This window comes from Physeter macrocephalus, chromosome 20 (assembly GCF_002837175.3).
Source record: "Physeter macrocephalus isolate SW-GA chromosome 20, ASM283717v5, whole genome shotgun sequence".
Lineage (NCBI taxonomy): Eukaryota > Metazoa > Chordata > Mammalia > Artiodactyla > Physeteridae > Physeter > Physeter macrocephalus.
Window position 1 is genome coordinate 49,843,997 of NC_041233.1, and position 24,655 is coordinate 49,868,651.

Genomic DNA, 24,655 nt, shown 5'->3' on the forward strand with positions numbered 1-24,655 from the left:
AATTTTTTTATACAGCAGGTTCTTATTAGTTATCTGTTTTATACATATTAGTGTATAAATGTCAATTCCAATCTCCCAATTCATCCCACCACCACCACCCCCACCTCTGCCCCACTTTCCCCCCCTTGGTGTCCATACATTTGTTCTCTACATCTGTGTCTCTATTTCTGCCTTGCAAACCAGTTCATCTGTACCATTTTTCTAGATTCCACATATATGCATTAACGTACGATATTTGTTTTTCTCTTTCGGACTTACTTCACTCTGTATGACAGTCTCTTGGTCCATCCACATCTCTACAAATGACCCAATTTCGTTTCTTTTAATGGCTGAGTAATATTCCATTGTATATATGTACCACGTCTTCTTTATCCATTCATCTGTCAATGGGCATTTAGGTTGCTTCCATGACCTGGCTATTGTAAATAGTGCTACAATGAACATTGGGGTGCATGTGTCTTTTTGAATTATGGTTTTCTCTGGGTATATGCCCAGTAGTGGGATTGCTGCGTCATATGGTAATTCTATTTTTAGTTTCTAAGGAACTTCCATACTGTTCTCCATAATGGCTCTATCAATTTGCATTCCCACCAGCAGTGCAAGAGGGTTCCCTTTTCTCCACACCATCTCCAGCATTTGTTGTTCATAGATTTTCTGATGATGCCCATTCTAACCTGTGTGAGGTGATACCTCATTGTAGTTTTGATTTGCATTTCTCTAATAATTAGTGATGTTGAGCATCTTTTCATGTGCCTCTTGGCCATCTGTATGTCTTCTTTGGAGAAATGTCTATTTAGGTCTTCTGCCCATTTTTTGACTGGGTTGTTGGTTATTTTAATACTGAGCTGCATGAGCTGTTTGTATATTTTGGAGATTAATACTTTGTCCGTTGATTCGTTTGCAAATATTTTCTCCCATTCTGAGGGTTGTCTTTTTGTCTTGTTTATAGTTTCCTTTGCTGTGCAAAAGCTTTTAAGTTTCATTAGGTCTCATTTGTTTATTTTTTTAAGGCTGCATCGTTCCTTTGCTTATTGATGAACATCTAAAAGTCAGAAGTTTTTGATATTATAAAACGTCAACGTAATGAACATTCCTGCGTGAACATCTTTGAATATATATGCTTTGTCTCAGTTAACTTCACTCAGAATGGGACTTCTGCATCAATGAGTTTATGCCCTTATGCTTTTTGTGGATGTTGCTACACTGTACCAATTTTTGGTTGTTCATGCAGGAAATACTTATTGAGCATCTGTTATGTTTAAGCACTGTGCTGGGTGCTAGCAAAAAGACTTGTGAAATTTTGGGAGTGAAGAGACTTGACCTGCCCTTTGTGAATTCTAACAGTGCAGAGAGGGAATAGATATTCAAGAATCATACTCTCCATGTAGAATTACAACTCTGACAAGTGCCAAGGAGAGGGACATGGTACCATGAGAGCATATTTTAAGGAGCATTTGATCTCATCGTGGAGTTTAGAGAAGGTTTATTCAGGGATGTTTCAGCTGATATCTGAGGGAGGAGTAGGTATTAACCAGAGAGGGACGTTGGGGAGAGATTTCTGAGCATAAGGAATAGCAAAAGACCCTATAAGAGGAAAGCGTATGCTGTGTTGGAGGAACTGGCCGGGAAGGTGGGGCTGTTGGGGGAGCATGTCATTATAATAGTTTTCCCAGCACCACTTATTGAAGAGACTGTCTTTTCTCCATTGTATATCCTTGCCTCTTTTGTCATAGATTAGTTGACCATAGGTGTGTAGGTTTATCTCTGGGCTTTCTATCCTGTTCCATTGATCTACATTTCTGTTTTTGTGCCAGTACCATATTATCTTGATTACTGTAGCTTTGTAGTATAGCCTGAAGTCAGGGAGTCTGATTCCTCCAGGTCCGTTTTTTCCCTCAAGATTGCTTTGGCTATTCGGAGTCTTTCTTCTTTTATTTGCATACACACACACACACAAGCATATTTCATTACCTCAGTCTTACTCTAGGGAGGCACCAGTGCCTGTATGTCACAGTCCTGCAACCCACAGCAAAACAAACATAATTGTGATGCCATTATACCATAAATAAATAAAATGAGCCTATTTGATGGGGGAGAGGAGTTGAGAGAAATGATTTCTATTTTAGACATTAACTAGATACTAACTGTAACCTTTATTTGTATAATATATATAATTTAGGGAAACATTTCATGTAATTTTCTTTGTGCAATCACATAAAATAGAATAGGTATTAGAATCGTTGCCGTATAGTTTTCTGTTGCTGCTTAACGAATTATCACAAACCTAATGTCTTAAAAACACCATTTGTTAGCTCTCAGCTCTTTAAGTCAGAGGTCTTGGTGGGTGTGGCTGAGTTTTCTACTTGGGGGTCTCTCAAGGTGGAAGCTGGGCTGGATTCTGGGGAAGAATCCTCCTCCGAGGTCCTCAGGTTGCTGGCAGAACTCACTGTTTGCAGTTGAGACTGAGGTTCCGTCTCCTTGCTGACTGTCAGCCAGGGCTGCTCTCAGCTTCCAGGGACCCTCCCTCACAGGTTGCCACGGGCTGCCCCCAGGCCCTTTGGCGGTATCCCAGCCTACTGTTTCAGGGCTGGCAGCAGGATCCCTTGTGTCGAATCCCCTTAGTGCTTCCAGTGCCTCTGCCTTTGCCTTCTGCAACCAGTGGGAGAAAGCTCTCTACTTATAAAGGCCTCACATTACAAGGTTTTGCCTACCTGGATATTCTCCCTATTTTAAGGTCAACCAGTTAGTAGCCTTAATTAGATCTGCACAACCCCTTTTGTCATGTTATGCAAGGTGATCAGGATGGAATACCAGGAGGTTGAGAATCGTCCAGCCATCTTAAAATTCTGCTTCTCACACCCATAAGAAAATTGGGGCTCAGACAGGGTAAGTGACTTGGCCACAGTCATGCTGCTAAGTGACAGAACCACAATTCAATCCCACATTTTCTGACAACAGAACTCTTGTTCTGAGAGACAGAGGAAACTCCTGATTGACTTGTTTCTCTTGCCTGATTAATCATATCACATTAATCACACAACTCTAATTACATCATCTCCATGCTCCCTAGCTTCCAAAATTAAATAAAAATTTACCTTGACACGCAAGGATATTCATAATATGACAGCTTTTCAACTTTATCTCCTGTCTTTCTCCTACATACTTACATTTCAACTATTCTCTGGGATGCCTCACACCTTTTTACCACAGAGTTTTTGCAGTTTTTTTTCACTGCCTGGAACACTCTCTCCCCGCTTCTCTACCTGTCAGATCCTGTCTGTTCTTCAAAGGAACGTTTTTACTAAACCTTTACTGATTCTCCCTAACCAGATGTAATTCTTCCCTTCTTACAATTTAAGGGTTTTTTTCTCGCCTCTTTTAGTCTCTCAACCTTGTGTAGTATCATTTGTGTACTTTAATCTCCTAGACTGTATGTTTCATGAGGGAATAAATACCTTTGTAACCCCTGCAGAGCCTAGGGCAGTCCCCTTATTCATCAGGGGATCTTAGCAAGTATTTATCGCATAGGGTGAAACAAGAGGGAACTCGGGACTGGAAAGAGCTGTGCGAGTGGGCGCACCAGAGCAGTGACAACGGCAGCCACACCAGCAACTTCATATAGTGCCCACTGCATGTCGGGCACAATTCCAAGCACTGTACAGATATAGACTCCAGTAGTCCCTACAGCATCCTGAGATAGGAATTATTTTCCTAGTCCAAGGTAAGGAAACTTAAGCCACAGAGAGTTGTAAGTGCTTGCCCTACATGAATTTATGTAGCTAATGAATGGCAGAGACAGAAAAAGGAAAAGAGAGTCAAAGTAGTTTAAAAGATGGAGAGTTGGTAAAAAGCAAAGGAAATGAGCCCTGAAGGAGCTAAGAGACCCAGGTTGTGCTATGACTTGGAAATTCAAGGGAAAAGAAAATTTAAAGAAGAGGATTTAGTCAATAATGCCATTGGTAAGAGAGGACAAGATGAGTAAGCACTGAGGCAGAGCCAAGGATTCATTGGTTAATGTGTTTATTGGTGACTTTGAGAACAGTTTCAGTAGGATGGGATGAGGAGAATTCAAATTGTAAATAGTTAAGGGGTAGATCTAATTAAGGCTACTAATTGGTTGACCTTAAAATAGGGAGATTTTCCAGGTAGGCAAAACCTTGTAAGGTGAGGCCTTTACAAGCAGAGAGCTTTCTCCCACTGGTTGCAGAAGGCAAAGGCAGAGGCACTGGAAGCACTAAGGGGATTCGACACAAGGGATCCTGCTGCCAGCCCTGAAACAGTAGGCTGGGATACCGCCAAAGGGCCTGGGGGCAGCCCGTGGCAACCTGTGAGGGAGGGTCCCTGGAAGCTGAGAGCAGCCCTGGCTAACAGTCAGCAAGGAGACGGAACCTCAGTCTCAACTGCAAACAGTGAGTTCTGCCAGCAACCTGAGGACCTCGGAGGAGGATTCTTCCCCAGAATCCAGCCCAGCTTCCACCTTGAGAGACCCCCAAGTAGAAAACCCAGCCACACCCACCAAGACCTCTGACTTAAAGAGCTGTGAGCTGATAAATGGTGTTACCACTAATCTGGTAAGAATCTAGGGGCAGTGTAGACAGCCTTTAGAGTAGCTTGAACTGGAAGGAAGAAAGAAAGAACAGTGGAATCTTTTTTTTTTTTTAAAGCCAAGTCAGATAAATTTTTTTAACATCTTTATTGGAGTATAATTGCTTTACAATGGTGTGTTATAAAGCAGAAACTAGAACAGTGGAATCTTGCAGGGTAGTGTGGTCAAGAGAAAAAATCTGACACAAGGAGAGGTTAAAGTTGCAGTAGGAACATGAAATAATAAAATGAACAGAGAGAATAGAGAAGTGGTATAAGAATAGGATCCAGGATGAAGACAAGCATAGGGGTTGAGGTGTTGGCTCCAGCAAGGAAAGAAGGGCGCTTCTTGCTCAGACTATGGACTTGAGGGAAGAGAGGAAGTAAGAGAAAGGAATGGAAGTTTTTCTTGCCATGAATTTAGTCATCTCCTTGGAGAATGTGTTAGTTTCCTAGGGCTTCTGCAACAAAGCACCACAAACTTGGTGGCTTAAAACAATAGAAATTTGTTCTCTCCTGGCTCTGGAGGCTATAAGTGTCTAAAATCCAGGTGTTGGCCGGGTTGGTTCCTTTTGACGCTTCTGAGGGAGAATCTGTTCCATGCCTCTCTCCTAGCTTCTGCTGGTTGCCAGCAATTCTTTGTGTCCCTTGGCTTGTAGATGCCTCACTGCAATCTCTGCCTCTATCTTTACAGGGCCTTCTCGCCTGTATGTCTTTCTGTGCCCAAATTTCTCTCTTCTTGTAAGGACACCAGTCACTGGATTAGGGCCCATCCTAATGCAGAATGACCTCATCTTAATTCAGTTACAACTACAAAGACCTTATTTCCAAATAAAGTCACATTAACAGGTCCTGGGGGTTTAGGACTTCAACATATCTTTCTGGCTGACACAGTTCAGCCTACAGCAGAGGGTTAGAAACCTTATGAACACTGAATTGTCTGCTAAGGAGAGTGATAGGGAGTCAAAAGGGAAGGGTACATAGCCATAACCTTCCTTGTTTGGGCTGTTTGTTCAAATTCCTTAGCTTTTGATTCCCACTGACACTATACTCCATTCTTTCTACACCGCTACCATCTTGATCTCTGAGCCCAGCTCACCAACGTGTTGCCCACACCTGCCTGTCTCCTCCCTGGGTGCACGTATTGACTCAGAATGTGGTCCACCTACTTGGGCTCCCACCACTTGTCTGCTTCCCTGTCGTCTGCTCCATTATTGTGGAATCTGCACTCAGCCTGACCCTAAACTTGGAGTATTTGTATATATGTCACTCTATAGGAATAGGCCTTTTAGCAGACTTCCTTTACCATGTTGGAACTCCTCGTGCTGACTTCTCCTAGCTGTTCTGTCTGGATGCTGCTTGATTTCGGCATGGAGTTCATATGTCAAGGCTGCTGCAAAAGAAATCTTTTATTGAGTGGGAAGTTAGACAAAGTCTCCCAAATGTAAGCGTGTTTATAATTCCTTGATCTTTTGCGAAGCCTCTCTTGCCAATAAGATTGTTTCCTCAAAGATGCCTCATTCTTGGCATTTATTACAATTTCCCTCCCTCTAGCGGGACCTATGCTGGGTATTCTCTAACAACGTGTCTCCCCGTCTGATCTTCAAGTGGTATTAGAGAAGCTGCAAAAGCCCAGCGTGGGTTTACCTAACAGCTGAGGGATGCCTTTCCTCCCTGTAGATCACATGACTAGGTATGCCTCTCGAGTTGGCTGTCCTTTTAAAGATCAGAGAAATGTGGGAGTTTTACCTACTATAACAGCTGCTGGGGATGATACATCTTCAGAAAAACAATGTAAATGGTAAGTAATAGTGTGGGGTGGTAAGCACTACATCCTCTCTTACTCTTTTGTACCTTCCTTTCTGCAGTGATTATGCTCCTGTCAGATTATTTAAAACATCTTTAAACAGCACAGACCATCTTTAAAAGAAAGGAAATAATTCCTCTCCAAACCTTTTAAAATATCTTTGCACTCTTGGTAATTCAGAAAGAGTTGACATTAACTCTGACAGTGCTCCGGGGCACTGTTCCTCTCCCAGCTCAGTCTGTTTTATGAGTTTACTCTAGAAGAGCCCTGAGGTGACATAATGAACTGTGCAGTTTTTACACACTCTGGAGAAATGTGTCCCATGCTCTTTGCTGCTCTGAAAGAGCCAAGAGAACAGAGTGGTCTTCAGCTCAGATGGTTCTGGATCTGTGTGCGGTGGGATGCTGTGATCTATTCGCAGGTGAAGTACCACAGAGTTTTCACAGTTTCTCCAAAAGCAGCTTTAGAGGCAGACAGGGAAACAAACTGTGAGAAGAAACCCAGCACAGGACTTGCCATCTGGGGAGAGAAAAGTACTCACAGTAACTGCTGTAGGATTTCCATCTTAGAAAAAGTATCTCCAAGGCCTCAAATGACCCCATTTCCAGGATTCCTGGGAGAATGAATTGATTTTGGACTAAATCTCCAAGATCCTTTTGTAGATCAGAGTCAGTACTCTTGAACTTAGCTTTTCTTGACCATGCCTATGGGAGCGATATATCTGTCAAGAACTTAGAGTACCTTGCTGCATTGATTTGTTGATTCCTCTGTCGCTTTACTAGTCTATAAACTCCTTAAGCTTCTTTCTGGAGAGGGAAAAGCCTAGTCTAATTTTTTTTATATTAAAGTTAATTTTTTGAATGGATAGCACACTTCTGTGTTTCAAAAATCAAAACTATAAAATTAGGTATGTTTCAGATGTCTCACTTTCACACTCTTCCCTGCTGTCTTCTGTATTCTTTCCTGTGTTTCTTTATGTAAATGAAAGCAAATTTAAATATTCATTCTGATTTTCCACTTTATCTTAAAATAAAATAACTACCTACACATTGTCCAGCACCTTGTTTGTTTTCTTAATGTACCCTGGATATCTTTCTATGTCAGTACATAAAGAGCTTCCTTACTCTTTTTTTATAATTATATTCCATTGTATTGGGCTTACTAAGGTCCTATTAAAATAAATTAGTTGTTTTTTTGTCTTTTGCTATTGTAAACAATGCCACAATGAATGGCTCTGTACATATGTCATTTTGTTCCTATGCAGGTTTATCTGTAGGATTTCTTAGAAGTGGAATTGTTGAGTCCAACAGTAAGTGCATTTGCAATTTCTGTGTATCTCCAGGATCCAGTGTCCATGGTACACAGAATCTTTACTCAGTAAATAATTTACTGAATGAGGAAATATATGGGAGGTACTTTTTCTGGGTTTCTGGCCAGTTCACCCTGTAACCTATCTCAAGGCTACAATAAGTTCTCTAAGATACGTCCAGTATAGGGCATCTATTCTATTAGAGATAACCTTGTATAAAAAGGACTTTTGAATATTTTTATAACTAGACCCATAAAAGAACATTTTATGTATGCTTTCATTGTAGTTTTACAAACACACATACCATTGAACTTAGTAAAAAGTACATCTGCAAACACTAATGAATGTGTCACTTTATTTGGCTCTGATGGCTAAAGTCCTGTGAGTCAGAGTGGGGTTTTTTCCCCCTTCTTTCTTCCTTTCTCTCTCCCACCTTCAATTTTATTTTTTGCCAAATGTTCAGAAAAGTCATCCTATAGACAAGGATGTAAACACCACCTGTTATGAGTAATCCACTCTGGTCTCTCTCTGTTTCCACGGCTTGCCACTACTGAAGTAGTCAGAAGCAGTACAGAGTACTGAATTGCTAGAGGGATCCTTCAAATTGGAGCTCGCTTATTACCTGCCCAGCACTCACAGGTTGTCAATTATGATACTAAATAAGAACTGTGTCTTTGAGTTTACTACTATTGGTAGCTGTCATTAGGACCTTAGACATTAAACCTAGCCCTCGAGACCCTTCGTTTGCTCATTTATAGACTGAGAAAATAGGGAATTATGAGTTGTAAACTATCTTCTACTCCTGAGTTTTTTGATTTAAAGGGTTAATTTTCCAACATACTGATTTTGTTTGATCCTTGTTGAGTTTTGTTTGACATTTCATAGTTTACTAGCACCTACTTCCATATAAATTTAGGATTCAGTTTTGCTACTGGTTTTTATACATGATAGAAAGTTCACCTTTATTCTGTAATCTAGTCATACAGCATTCTGCCACATTTTTCATCCACAGAGAGCCACTAAAGCTGGCCCACGTTCAAAGGGAAAATAATTAGACTCCATCTTTTGATGGGAAGAATATCAAAGAATTTATGGACATATTTTAAAACTACCACATCATGTGAATTGTAAGATGCAGATCCAGAAAGAGAAGCCAGGTCTTTTGAGGCTTATTTCAGAACTTTTTCCTTTACCCTGTTGTAGGGCAGGAGGTTGTAACTAAAATCAGGTGTTTAAATGACATATTCATGTTAAGTTTCCAGGCTCCTTCAATTTTTCTATTATAGGTCATTATATTATATTGTATAATAGAGAATTTTTACCTTTTTTGTTCGGTTTATAAGTCCTGTCCATTTTGTTCTTAAAAGTTTTAGAGATGGAAGTTAGAAATTATTGAACCAGTGGTTTTCAAACCTATTTTTGTTACTTTTATTTTCGGAGCAAAACACTTTTTGAAAAACAATTTTTCTCAGACCATCAGTATATTAAGCAGAGAAAAGCTGAGCTTCCCTTAGTAGACACATTGACACAGCACCATTCCCCTGAGGTGGCCCTTGAAGTTCTTCTTAGGAGCCTTGGGAACAACAGACTTAGGCCATCTGTTTCATTTTATAATGTCACAGCTGAGGCCCAAGGAGTTTCATTGACTTGTCCACGGTTATGAAAGTTAGTAACCTAGCCAGCAACAGGACCTAGGGCCTTACTTCCAAGGCTGGTGCTTTTTCCATTACTTATTACTTAGTTAATTACAAATTATTTGGGCTGACACTTAGGCTATAGCATTTTGCAACAGTGTGTCACCAGCAGCAAACCTTTATATCATTGTTTCCTCTCCAGCAGTAGGGGGTTAAGGAGCAGAGACCCAGGTTCCTCCTATTGAACACCTAACCTACATAGAGACTCTTGTTACCTTTGATGCTGCTCTTGCTACCTGTGCTGGCCAACCAGGAACTGTCTTCAGTCTCCTAATCATATGACCAGTTTACAGTGTCAGTCTTCATCCTGGTGGTGCAGCTGTGGAAAGCTACATATTACTCGTCTCCAACCAGAGTCAACCTGCACTAGCTTCTTGAAAACAGTGAGCTGGTAAAATTTGGCTAATAATCTCACACCCATATATATCGTTATATTATGATCTTCACATTTTTAAAAATACACTACCAGCCCCCACCGTAACCCTTATTCTTCTTGCATATCAGTAAGTGTTTTACTTAATGTTTCTAAGCAGCCAACTAAAATTGGCAACACTATATTAAAAGAAAGGGAGAATGATTACCGTTTTATCAATTTAGCACAGAGTAGTCCCAAGTATTGGCTGAATGAAACCTAAATGACAGGTTCACTGGTAAATATATTTTGACTTTTTTCAGTGTATTACGATATTCTGTATTGCAGAGAAAGCTGCATATGATAGAACAAAGATTTGCCTGTTCTATTTATAATATCGGTTTGAGATTTAATTAATCCTTCATCACCACAGTTATTGATTTTCTCTTTTGAATTAGATTTTAATAACCATCTGCGAGAACAGGCTGAAAGCCTTTCTCTGGAAACAGTGCCTTGATATTCGGGGACGTGAGAGCAGCTGTGAGCTGTTATTCTTCCTTTCTTAATAGCTGAATGTCACATCCTGTAGATTGGCTTTCATTCGCTAATGTGAGCAAAGGATTCTGCCTTGCTTTCTGACTCAAGTCCCGTCAACATAGTACGTTAGCATTCTGCATTACTCTTCAGTCCAAGTTACCTTCCAAACTAAAAATAAATTCCATCTAGGCCTCTAATTCTAACCTCACCCTATAATCCTCTCGGCTTTGGCATTGCGATTTCTCTTATGTAAGAATCTCCCCCACTCTCAGTCTTTGCCAAAATCCAGTTCTCTTACTAAATAAAATTTCTCTCTTCCACCTCAGTATGGTATTAATAAAAATGAGTGGGTATAAAAATGTGTGTATATGCTCTATGAGTGAATAAGTTAATTTATATATGAATGAGTTTGTTTGTTTCTAAGAGTGGGTGTTTATAGCCAGGTTGAGAAAGGTGTGCAAGAAGGGATAGGAAAGGGTAAGCCTGGTGAAGAGGAAGAGAAACTGTAGAGGAGCCTCAAAATATAATAATAAAAGACTGGTGTTGGAGAGAGGTTCTTTTCTGCAACATTCTTTCCCTTTAATAGTGATTGCCAAACATAACCCATAACAAATAATTTACAGAGATACCAAATTTTACTCACTAATAAATTAAACTTCTGTCCAATTTGTGCTTAAAGTACAAATTGCTAGAAATTAGTTACTTCCATATTTAATAAAGGGTTTAAAACTCAGTTATAGAACTAAATTAAAGAAATTTAATCATCTGTTTTATGTTGTCAGCATCATTGAACTGAACAACATTTCTTAAACCATTGAACAACATTTCTTAAACCACTGAACAACATATCTCAGTGTGATCCTCAGACTTGCATGTTAGAAATGCAGATTCTTGGGCCCCACCCCAGACCTACTGAATCACAAACTTTGAGAGGGCCTAGTAGTCTTTGTTTTAGTTCAACAAGGTCTTCAGGTGATTCTGATAAACAGTAAAGTTTGAAAACCATTGCTGTTGAATATAAGAAATTGGCATCTCTGTACTATCTTCTAATGTGAAAGGTTATTTTAAAAGATACTCTTGGGACTTCCCTGGTGGCACAGTGGTTAAGAATCCGCCTGCCAATGCAGGGGACACGGGTTTGATCCCTGGTCCGGGAAGATCCCACATGCCACGGAGGAACTAAGCCCATGAGCCACAACTACTGAGCCTGCGCTCTAGAGCCCATGAGCCACAACTACTGAGCCTGCATGCCACAACTACTGAAGCCCGTGCACCTAGAGCCCGTGCTCCACAACAAGAGAAGCCACCGTAATGAGAGGCCTGCGCACCACAACAAAAGAGTAGCCCCCGCTCGCCACAACTAGAGAAAGGCTGCGCACAGCAACGAAGACCCAATGCAGCCAAAAATTAAAAAAATACTCTTAACACTAATAAAATTTGAAGTCAGTGATAGATCCAAAGTTAGCTGCTTGATTGGAAAAGTGAATAGGAAGGAAGGAGGACCTTATAGCTGTGTTACTGCTGTGATGATTGATGATTCTGTTTGCTTAGTAGAAAATATATTCTGATTACATTAGAATGGAATTAATGGAATTACATTTCATTATTGTAGAATTTAGAATCTATAGAATATTAATCTATTCTATTGGTTTGGAAGTATTAATACTTGTCAAAATACAGTAACCAAAGTAAAATGCTTAGTGGATAGGCTCAGCAGCAGAATGGAAGAGACAGGAATTAAAGAGCTGGAATATAGAACAATGGAAATTACCCAGTCTGAACAATAAAGAGAAAATAGACTGGAAAGCAAAAGAGAATCCTCTCAGAGACCTGTGAGATTATAACAAAAAACATTACATTCTATTGTTTTTTTAACATCTTTATTGGAGTATAATTGCTTTACAATGGTGTGTTAGTTTCTGCTTTATAACAAAGTGAATCAGCTATACATATACATATATCCTCATATCTTCTCCCTCTTGTGTCTGCCTCCCACCCTCCCTATCCCACCCCTCTAGGTGATCACAAAGCACCGAGCTGATCTCCCTGTGCTATGCAGCTGCTTCCCACTAGCTATCTATTTTACATTTGGTAGTATATATAAAAGACATTACATTCTTGTCATTGGAGTCTTAGAAGGAGAGGAAGAAGAGGGTAGGCTGAAAAAGTACTCAAAAAATAATTGAAAGCTTCCCATACTTGGCAAGAGACATGAACCTATAGGTTCAAGAAGCTGAGCAAATCTCATACAGGGTAAACCCAAAGAAATTCTCATCAAGTCATATCATAATTAGACCTCTGAAAACTAAAGACAACAGCAACAAAATGTTTAAAAGCAGCCAGAGAAACAGGATACCTTTACTGCTAGGGGAAAACCTTTCAAATAACAGCAGATTTCTTATCAGTAACCATGGAGGCCAGAAGGAAGTGGCTGGGAGAACTGCCAGCCCAAAATCCTACACCTGGTGAAAATGTTTTTCAGGAATGGAGAGGATATCAAGACATTCTCAGATGGAAGAAAACAAACAGAATTTGTTGCCAGTAGATGGTCTAAAGAGTGCATTAAGAGGTTCCCTAAACAGAAAAGAAACAATAAAAGAAGGAACCTTGAACATCAAGAAAAAGAAATAACATGATAAGCAAAAACTAGGTAATACAATAGACTTTCCTTTTCCTTTTGTGTTTTCTAAATTATGGTTGACAATGGAAACAAACATTATAACACTGGTATGGTTCTAAACATATGTAAGTAAATGCTTAAGATAATTATAAACAGAGAAGTGTAAAGAGATGTAAAAGCAGGTACAATTCCTACACTTTACTCCAACTGGTAAAACGATGACACCGTAGACTAAAATAAGTTATTTGTATATAATGTAACATCTAGAGCAACCTTTCGGTAATGCTACAGATAAATTAAAATGGAATTCTAAAAAAATTTCGAGTAACTCACAGGGAGGCAAGAAAAATAAGAACGACCAAATAGAAAACAAAAATATTAAATGGTAGAACTTAAGCCCTAACATATCAATAATTATATTAAATGTAAATGGTCTAAAACATCAATTAAAAGACAGAGATTGGCAGAGTAGGTTAAAAACGTGCCCCAACTATATGCTGTCTACAACAAGCTCAATTCAAGTATAGCAATATAGGCAGGTTGAAAGTGAAAGGATGGAAAAAGGTATACAGTAATGGCTATATTAATATCAGATAAAGTAGACTTAGAACAAAGAAAATTACTGGAGGCAGAGAGGGATATTATGTAATGATAAAAAGGATGATCATCAAGAAGATATAGCAATCATAAATGTGTACATACCAAACAATAGAGTTATAAAATATGTAGAGCAAAAACTGGTAGAACTGAAAGGAGAAACAGAAAAATCCACAATTGGGTGTTGAAGTCTCTAACTGCAACTGTGGATTTGATAGACCTAGATAGAAAAATCAGCAAAGATATAGAATATAGAAGAACTCAACAGCATCATCAACCAACAAGATCTAATAGACATTCATGTTCCACCCAACAACAGTAGAATACACATGCCTTTCAAGTGCCCACAGAACGTGTACCAACACTGACCACATCCTGAACCATAAAACAAATCTCAATAATTTTTAAAAATTGAAATAATGCAGAATATGTTCTCTGATCACAGTTGCATCAAATTAGAAATCAATAACAGAAAATAAAAAGAAAATCTCCAAACACCTGGAAACCAAACAACATACTTCTAAATAACCCATGGGTTAAAGAGGAAGTCTCTAGGGAAATTTAAAAAATGAATGGAACTGAATGAAGATTAAAATACAGCATATCAAAATGCTTCTAAAGCAGTTTGGAAAGGGGAAATGTATAGCAATCAATGCATGCATTAGGTAAAAGGGAAAGTTTCAAAACCAACATCTAAGCTCCCACTTTAAGAACCTAGAACACGAAGATGAAAATAAACCCAAAGCAAACAGAAAGGAGGAAATATAAAGATAAGAACAAAAAATCAGTAACAAAGAGAAAAGAGAAAAATCAGTGAAACAAAGAGCTGTTTTTTTTTTAACAAATGAGTAAAATTGACAAACCTCTGTCATAAAATTGACAAAAAGAAGACATAGCTCATCAATACCACAAATGAAATAGGATATCACAACAGACCCTACAGGCAGTAAAAAGGGTGGGCGGGGGATGCCACAAACAACTCTGCATAAATTTGACAACCTACATGAAATTGACCAATTCCTCAAAAAAATACAAACTACCACAACTCATCCAGTATGAAGTATATAGTTTGAATAGCCCTATAAATGTTAAAGAAATTGAATTCATAATTTTAAAACTCTTAAAAAAGAAATCCAGGTCCAGACAGTTTTACTGGAGAATTCTACCAAATGTTCAGAAAAGAATTAACACCAATTTTATCCAATCTCTTCCCAAAGTAGATAAGGAGAGAACACTTCCCATTTCATTTTATGAAAATAATGTTATTCCAACACCAAAACCAAACAAACATAGTAAAAAAAAAAATTATAGACCAATCTGTAACAAAATATTAGCAAATAGAATTCAGCAATATGTAAAAACAATTATACGCCATGATCAAGTGGAGTTTATTCCAGAAATGCAAACTGTTTCCATATTTGAAAATCAATCAAAGTAATTTACTATATTAACAGTCTAATAATACAAATCACGTGATTATATCAAAAGCATTTGACAAAATTCAACACCCATTCACGGTAAAAAAATAAAACATAAAACAAAAAGTAAGTCTCAAAAAATAGGAATAAAGGAGATCTTCCTTAACTTGGTAAAGAGCATCTATAAAAAATGTACAGCTAACATTTAATGGTGAAAGACTAAATGCTTTCTCCTTTTAAGATTGGGAACATTCAAAAAAATGTCTGTTCTCACCACCCTTATTCAACATAGCACTGGAAGTTCTAGTCAGCAAAATAAGGCAAGAAAAAGAAGAGACATCCAGATCAGAAAGTAAGAAATAAAACTGTCCCTATTTGCAGATGACATGATTATCTACATTAAAAAATCCCAAGAAATCAACAACAAAACTCCTAGGACTAATAGATGAGTTTAGTAAGTTGAAGGATATAACATACAAAAACCAATTGTGTTTATGTTAGCAATAAATACACGTACACTGAAATTTAAAATATATATCATTTATAATCACATTAAAAAATAAAATACTTAAGTATAAATCTAGAAAGCATTACAAGACTTATATGCTAAGAATTACACATTACTAATGAAAGAAATTTTAAAAGACTTAAATAAGTGGAGAGACATTGTGTTCAGGGATGGGAAGGCTCTATGTAGTAAAGATGCCAATTCTCCCCAGATTGATATACAAATTTAACATAATTTGTATCAAAATCCCATAAACCTTTTCTTTTCTTTTTTTTTTAGCAGCTATAGACAAGATTATTCTCAAATTTATGTGGAAGGGCAGAGGAACTAGAAAAACAAAAACAATTTTGAAAAAGAATAAAGTGGGAGAAATCAGTCTACCTGATTTCAAGATTTACTATATAGCTACAAGTAATTAAGACTGTGAGGTATTAGTGGAGGGATAAATACAGGGATCAGTGGAATAGAATAGAGAGCCCAGAAATAGACCCATGTAAATATGCCCAGTTACAATTTGACAAAGGAGCAAAAGCAATTCAATAGAAGCAAGATAGCCTTTTCAACAGTTGGTACTGGAGTAATTGGACATGTATAAATATCGACCCAGATCTCACACCTTATACAAATATTAACTGAAAATGGATAACTGACTTAAATGTAAAACTATAAAACACTTAGGGAAAAAAACCAAAACAATAGGAGACAATCTTCAGGATCTAGGGCTAGAAAAGAGTTCTTAGTCTTGACACCAAAAGCACAATTCATAAAAGGAAAAAATTGTAAAATCTGACTTTTTGGTGATGGCCATTCTGAGTGGTGTGAGGTGATACCTCATTGTGGTTTTGATTTGCATTTCTCTAGTAATTAGTGATACTGAGCATCTTTTCATGTTCCTGTTGGCCATCTGTATGTCTTCTTTGGAGAAATGTCTATTTAGGTCTTCTGCCCATTTTTTGATTGGGTTGTTTGTTTTTTTGATATTAAACTGTGAACTGTTTGTATATTTTGGAAATTAATCCCTTGTCAGTCGCATTGCTTACAAATATTTTCTCCCATTTCATAGGTGGTCTTTTTTTGCAGGCGGACGCGCAACCACTGCGCCACCAGGGAAGCCCCCCATGGGTTGTCTTTTCATATTATGGTTTCCTTTGCTGTGCAAAATTGTTTAAGCTTTTAGGTCCCATTTGTTTATTTTTGTTTTTATTTCCATTACTCTAGGAGACAGACCCAAAGAAATATTGCTGTGATTTATGTCAGAGAGTGTTCTGCCTATGTTCTCCTCTAGGAGTTTTACAGTATCCAGTTTTATACTTAGGTCTTTAATCCATTTTGAGTTTATTTTTGTATATGGTGTTAGAGAATGTTCCAATTTCATTCTTCTGCATTTAGCTTTCCCAGTTTTCCCAGCACCACTTAGTGAAGAGACTGTCTTTTCTCCATTGTATATTCTTACCTCCTTTGTTGTAGATTAATTGACCATAAGTGTGTGGGTTTATTTCTGGGCTTTCTATCCTGTTCCATTGATCTATGTGTCTGTTTTTGTGCCAGTACCGTACTGTTATTACTGTAACTTTGTAGTATAGTCTGAAGTCAGGGAACATGATTCCTCCAGCTCTTCTTAAAAAACTAAACATGCAATGACCATTTAACCCAGCAATTGCCCTCCTGGGCATTTATCTCAGAGAAATGAAAGTTCACCCAAGAACCTATACACGAATGTTTATAGCAGCTTTATTCATAGTAACTCCAAACAGATGTCCTTCAATGGGTGAATGGTTAAATAAGCTGTAGTACACCCATGCCGTGGATTACTGCTCAGCAATGAAAAGGAATAAACTGTTCATACATGCAACAACCTGGATGAATCTCTGGAGAATTATGCTGAGTTAAAGAAAGCCAATCCCAAAAGGTTACATATATACGATTCTGTTTATATAGCACTTTTGAAATGACAACATTATAGAAATGAAAGAACAGATTAGTGGTTGCCAGGGATTAAGCAAGGTGGAGGCAGGGGGAAGTAGGTGTGGCTGTAAAGGGCACCATGAGGGCAACACGGTGATGAAATGTTCTATATCTGACTGTCTGTGTCAGGGGTACATGGGATGTCTCTGTATTATTCATTACAACTACATGGGATTCTACAGTTATCTCAAAATTTAAAAAGTTTAATTATAAAATTAAGTATGGTAACTCTAGAAGTTTAGGGAAAAACCATTTTTTGATCCTCAGATGTACAGAATTTGATTAATCACAATTCTGGTTCATGACAGTGACCTTGGTCCATGCAGAGCTCTACTGGCTGCTTTATTTTAATAATAGGGATATGAAATAGTATAATATAGTATAATATAACATGTTACAGTGTCATAGTTTATTTCCACTGAATGCTATGTAAATACTGTGTTGTCTATATATACCACAATGTATTCAATTCTCTGAGTAATGGATAATTGGATTATTTTCAGATTTTTTTTTCCTGAAACAATACTTCTGTGAATATTCTTGTATATGTCTTCTGATGTACTTATGCAAAATTTCTCTTGGACATGTGTTTAGGAGTGAATTGCTGGAAATGATTATCTTTATAAGATAATGCCAAACTGCTTTTCAGTTTTTTAAAGTGTTTGTGGAAGTTAATCCTACCAGCAATACGTGAAATATCAAATTAATCTACATCCTCTCTAACATTAGCATACTTTTTAATTCTTGCCAGTTGAGTGGATATAAGATTGTGTCTCATGTTCTTTATTTGCATTTTCTTAATCACTAATGAGACTGAACGTCTTTTGATGTGTGTATGGTATATGTGTTTCTTTCTCTAGAATGCCTGTTTGATTCTTCTGCACATTATTCTATTGGATTATTTCTCTTTTTCTCAATGAGTTTTAGGAAATATCTCTCTATTCTTGGTGCTCATCCTTTGTTGTATGTGTTTCAGATTTTCCCTCCAACTTGTAACTTATATTTTTAATTCAAGATACCTTTGATTATCAGAAGTTTTTAATTTTAACATATTCAAAAATGTCTGTTTTTTTATAGTTGCACTTTTTAGTTTCTCTTAAAGAAACTTTTCTCTGTCCCTAAATCAGAAGGATTTTCCTATTCCTAGTTTTTAAAGTATGAGATAGGAATCCAATGTCCTTTTTTCCCCATGTGGTTAACCATATTTTCAAATCCTTTCTTTCTTCCAATGATCTGCCATATACTTCATATATTGAACTATCATGTGTGGATGGATATGATTCTGGGTTCTCTAGTCCACTGGTCAACTTATCTAATCCTGTGTCAGTAAAACACTGCCTTAGTTACTATAAGCTCAAAATTTTTGATATCTGGTAGAGCAAGGTCCCCACTTCTTACCCATGTTTCTTCAGAAATGCTTTAGCTATTCTTGTGCACTTGGTCTTCCATATGACTTTTAGAATCAGTTCTATGACTTTTAGAATCAGCAAGTTCCAAAATATTGCTGGGATTTTGGAAGCTCAGGAGCCCAGTTTGAAGAACAAAAGCTGAAACTGGGAGGGGTTTTGCCAAGAGCCAGTGAATACCGAGGGCCCATGCTGAAATCTGAAGGGAGCAGATAACCCCTGTGAATTCTCCAAACTAGGGATCCCTTCCAGGCCAGGGGCCGGGGGGGCGCATTCTGAGATAAGAATCAAATTTGAGCAGCACTGGGACAATAAAGATTAAGGACAGAGATCACCTGAATAAAAGTGGAGGAGGCAAACAGGGCCTGGAAATCCCAGAAAGAAGCTACCATGTATTTGAGTTCTACATAAAAACAAAAAAAGGGGGGAGCTACACCTCCTTCTGAAAGTTTGGGAAGATTAATTTCAAATAAAATTGGCTACAGAAAAGAAACAAGGTCAAATTCTATAATTTTTAATTACAAAATTGTATTGTAATAAAAAAGAATAAGAAACAGAATAACAGCCACTTGAACAATGGGAGCACATCAGAAACACATGCCCACAAAAATAGATAAAATACCATTTCAAAATGAGCTAAAGTTCCTTAAGAAAATGATATGACACTTGAAAGAATGCCATAAATCAGAATTGCAAAAAATGAAAAATGAGGTGACAATAAAGGAAATAATTAGATTTTTTTTTAATTTTAGAAATAAACTAGAAGGAACACAAAAGCAAACAAATATAACAGATAATGCCTTAAGAGAACTAGAAGATGAGAAGAAGGAAATATTTAAAATTTTAAAAAGAAATGAGGAAAGAGATAAAAAGAAACTGAGAGAAATTAAAATTAGAATAGGTAGAACAAGAAGGGGCTGGTAGCACTATTCCTTGACTGGTTAGTGGTTTCAGAGGTGTTTGCCTTATAGTAATTCATTAAGCCATACATTTGTTTTGTGAGATTTTTCTGTGTTTGTTTTATTTTACAATTATAAGGTTATAAAATGCAACAAAAAGGCAAACGATGAACTGGCGGATATTTGGAAAAAAAGAAGAATACATAAAATGTTCATGCAAATTGATGATAAAATGCTAAAACTCCAGTAAAGAATTGCAGAGGATGTAAATAAATGATTTACATATACAACTGACCCTTGAACAACATGGCTTTGAATTGGGTGGGTCCACTTACATGCTGATTTTTTCAATAAATTTCAATAAATACATAGTATAGTACTACAGAATCTGTGTTTGGTTGAATCCACAGATGCTGAACCGCAGATGTGGAGGGCCAACTGTAAAGTTATGTGGGGGATTGGTGCCCAAACTCCACATCATTCAAGGGGCAAGTGTATTCAAAAGCTAATAAACACTAAAAACATCTAGTCTCACTGAAATAATCCCTGAAAGAAAATTTATGGGAAGGGAAGCAATGAAAGAAAAACTCTGTATTGTATCTATAGATAACTTTTAATGTCAGATACAGCCTAATTTATCTGCTATGGGTGAAGTTGGGTAGGTGGCAACAGACCCTCCAGTAAGTGCCCTTCAGTGTGCTGGGTTTTTCTGTTATATGATCCCAAGGGAATGCAATACAAAATAATCCATTGTTTTCTGTTCATGTTGAGTTAGCCTGGCATTTTATAATTTGGAAAAATGTTATGATTAATTACATTGAAAGCTTTTTTATCCTTCACAGTGAGAGACCTACCACCAATTTGCCTTGATGTTAGACAGAAACAGCGCATCTCTATAGATACTTTATCATCTGAAATGAAGACCCCAGTTCTTCCAGAACCCATCCTTCCCGTTCAGCCCAAAACTATGAAAGACTTTCTGTAAGTTTCGGCTCACTGTTACATGTAGACACATAGTCATCTGCATGTCAGCACTTTACATAATTTAATATTTTTATGTGAGAAATTAATTGAACTTGTGGCTCATTATAAGGTATTAGCCAAGAGTGAAGACACAAAAGGCTAGATGTCTCAAGTTGAAGGTGAAAACAAACATATAATTAACCAGTAAGGGATAGATAATGTTGCAGCAAAAGACAATGAATAAGAGAAAATGAGTCAAAACAGGCAAGAGAGACTTCCCTGGTGGCACAGTGGTTAAGAATCTGCCTGCCAATGCAGGGGACACGGGTTTGAGCCCTGGTCCCAGAAGATCCCACTATTAGCCAAGAGTGAAGACACAAAAGGCTAGATGTCTCAAGTTGAAGGTGAAAACAAACATATAATTAACCAGTAAGGGATAGATAATGTTGCAGCAAAAGACAATGAATAAGAGAAAATGAGTCAAAACAGGCAAGAGAGACTTCCCTGGTGGCACAGTGGTTAAGAATCTGCCTGCCAATGCAGGGGACACGGGTTTGAGCCCTGGTCCTAGAAGATCCCACATGCCGCAGAGCAACTAAGCCCGTGCGCCACAGCTACTGAGCCTGCGCTTTAGAGCCCGTGAGCCACAACTACTGAGCCCACATGCCACAACTACTGAACCCCACGCTCCTAGAGCCCATGCTCCGCAACAAGAGAAGCCACCACAGTGAGAAGCCTGCACACCACAACGAGGAGTAGCCCCCGCTCACCACAACTAGAGAAGGCCCATGTGCAGCAACGAAGACCCAACACAGCCAAAAATAAATAAATTAATTAATTTTTTTAAAAAAACAGGCAAGAGGAGGTAAAGGTGGTAATAAAATAATAGAACGTGTCCTTTTTTAAAAATGAGATTTCATCTACTATGTGACATATAAATCATAAAAACTATGTTAGTAGTAAAAACTACTAAAAAAACCCAAATGGACACTTGAAGGACTAAGTGGGAATGAGAAAGTAGGGACAGAATGTAAGCAAAATCTGTCAAGAAATTTGACTATGAAGTGAAGGAAAGGACGAGTGATAACTGTAAGGAGCATGTCAAAAATGAACTTTTTAAAAAGCAAATAAATGGGGAAGTTGAAGCTGGATTAATATCTTAATCCAATTAAGAATTATAAATTCATAAGCTACCTTTACATTAACTGGAACATATTTCTGTATTCAGCTTCATTATTTCAAGTTGCATGTTGGGTGACATTTATCTATAAAGAATTAATGCTATTTTATCTGAATAACATTTTTATCTGTTATGGCTAATAAATGTTTTTATTTTAGGGAAGATGTAGAAAAAGCTAAGTCATCAGGAGATTGGAAAACAGTACATGATTTTTATCTCACAATGTTTGATTCTTTCCCAGAGCTAAATGCTGCATTTAAGGTAATAATACATAAAGCACATTTTTCACTTTTAGTTTAAATTTTCCAAAAAAAGATACTATAAATTAACCTCTTTTTCTACCCAGTATTGGCTTAAGCAGCTGTTTAAGAAAACATAAATAGGTATTAATTCTGAAATTGTATGTATCACAAATAAATACTACTTAAGTGATATCTTAAAGATTGTTTTTATTTGTACTAATGTTAATGTTTGACTCCATTCTTTCAGTTTTAAAAAAGAAAGTTATTAAAATAACCCTTTTATTTTTATTTTTAGCAATTTTTCCCTAACAGTCCTTTTTTATCATCATAGTAAGAATATTAGAAATTATGTAGGAATAGTTATGGTTCAGATATTACTTAGATTAGTTCTTAAAATGTTATATACACTTGGTTCTTTAATTGAATTTGCAGAAAGATGCCTCTGCCTCGTTTAATACTATTGAAGACTCTGGGATTAATGCTAAATTTGTGAATGCTGTATATGATGCGTTACTTAATACTGTAAGTATTATTTATGAACACATGCAAATAGCATAATTGTTTGACTCTTCTGTATTTTAAAAGCAGCCACACAAATATTGTAAAACTCACCTTGTAACATAATTACATGAGAAACTGATATAATTTTTGGTAAATTTAGTTGAAATTCTCAGAGAGTTAGATTATTTTATTCTTATATTTTTCTAATTAAGTGAAAATTCAGTAGAAAATACTTTTATGTTCAGTCCTTATTTAGAAAGACTTGCTAAGATAAAAATCATGCTTTACTGACTCAGCAAAAGGAGGTGAATTATTTGGTTGTATTGGAATTACATTGAATCTGTAGATCAGTGGTTCTCAAATTTTAGCATGTATCAGGATCACAGAAAAGGCTTCTCAGTATTCAGTAGGTCTAGGATAGAGCCCCAAAATTTGTGTTTCTAACAAGCTCCAGGATATGTTGATTCTCCTGATCCGGGGGCTCTCTATGGCCATGTGAGTTTGAATTTCATTGTAATTATAATTGAAAGTCATTGAAAGATTTGTGTTTCTAACAAGTTCCAGGATATGTTGATTCTTCTGATCCAGGGGCTCTCTGTGGCCATGTGAGTTGGAATTTCATTGTAATTATAATTGAAAGTCATTGAAAGATTTTAAGCTGGGAACAAAGGGATGACAGACATGATTTATAGTTTAGAAAGATCTCTCTGGATGTTATGTGGAGGATGGTCTATAGTGAGGCAAGAGAAAGGAGTTAGGAAGGCATTGCTGAAACTTAAACGAGGGTCAGTGTTTGGACTAGGGTTTTGGCAGTGGAACTAGTGAGACATATTCAGACTCTGAGTATATTATGGAACAGAGCTAAACATACTTCTGTAGATTGGATGTGGGACTTGAGGCAAGAAGGAAACTGAGTGGATGGTATTGCCATTTAATTAGATGGATAGGGCTCAGCCATCAGTAGAGAGAAAAAAGGTGTTTCAAGGAGGTAATAATTAATCTTGTCAAATGCTGCTGAGAGATTTAGTAAGATTTGGACAGAGAATTGAGCACTGTCTTTGATAAGGTGAATAATTGATGACTGACTTTAATAAGAGCTGTTTCTGCGGAGTTGTGGAAACAAAGCCTACTTGGAATGGGTTGAAGGGACCATGAGAGGAGAGGAAGTAGAGATAGTGAATACAGACAGCTCTTGGAGAGTTTTTGCTGTGAAGGGAAGCAGAGAAATGAAGGGTTAGCTGAAAGAGTACATGGGTCCAAATGAAAGGTTTTTAGCATGAGCAATATATTAGCCAGGGTCCTGGCAGGAAACAGATGACACACTCTAACTGGTAACCTGGAGAGGACCGTTTACAAAAGTGTTAGCAGAACAAGGGAGGCCCTCAGGAGTAGTACAGTAGAGTGAATCTGGAGATGAGCTGTTGGGGAGAGGGCTGCCTTACAGGAGATGAGGGGCATAGCCAGCCCATTGTGACCTTGTAGGGAGGGCGTTGAGGGAATAAATACCCCAAATTTCCTCTCTTCCCTCTTCTATTGGTGTTCCCTATGGCTGAATCCAACCAGAAGGCAAAAAAAGGCAAAGGAGTCCGGTTGATGTAGTCCTTAGTAGTCAGCCTCTTAGGGCATAGATCAGGGTGGAAAAGAGTGAAAATGTAGAGACACATCTGTGCAGATGGTATTAGGATGTAGTGTTCTACTGATGGCAACGACCTAGTAGTGTGGAAGAAATGGATGATATGGGGGAGACAGAAGAAAACTGAATGACCAGGTCCTTGACAAGGTGAGAGAGGATGGAGCATAGGACTCAAGTGAGGGGGTTGGGCTTGGTCAGTTGTAGTGCAGGTAAATGATTAGAATAATAGTGGCAAGATGAATCTGTTCTCATTTGGGTGCATCTGTTTTCTCTCTAAAATGTGTGGCAACGTCCACCTGCCGATGCAGGGGAACCAGGTTCGCGCCCCGGCCTGGGAGGGTTCCACATGCCGCGGAGCGGCTGGGCCCGTGAAGCCATGGCCGCTGGGCCTGTGCGTCCGGAGCCTGTGCTCCGCAACGGGAGAGGCCACAGCGGAGGGA

At 37.8% G+C, this 24,655-nt stretch overlaps 1 protein-coding gene across 11 annotated transcripts in view; it reads left to right on the forward strand.

Moving 5' to 3' along the window:
• The window catches only part of HECTD2 (HECT domain E3 ubiquitin protein ligase 2), a 75,667-nt gene that overhangs the window by 15,127 nt on the left and 35,885 nt on the right, over positions 1-24,655 (forward strand). For 10 of the 11 annotated variants that reach the window (XR_008616086.1, XR_003677449.1, XR_003677450.2 and 7 more), the window contains exons 3-5: positions 20,539-20,677; positions 21,998-22,100; positions 22,514-22,603. Coding sequence is in view for 7 of the 11 variants with exons in the window: in XM_024121353.3 (XP_023977121.1) it covers positions 20,539-20,677; positions 21,998-22,100; positions 22,514-22,603 (332 nt within the window). In the remaining 4 variants the exon portion in view is untranslated. Of the gene's footprint in view, positions 1-12,824; positions 12,934-20,538; positions 20,678-21,997; positions 22,101-22,513; positions 22,604-24,655 lie in introns of those variants that run through there. The other variant, XM_055080865.1, reaches the window with a different exon arrangement.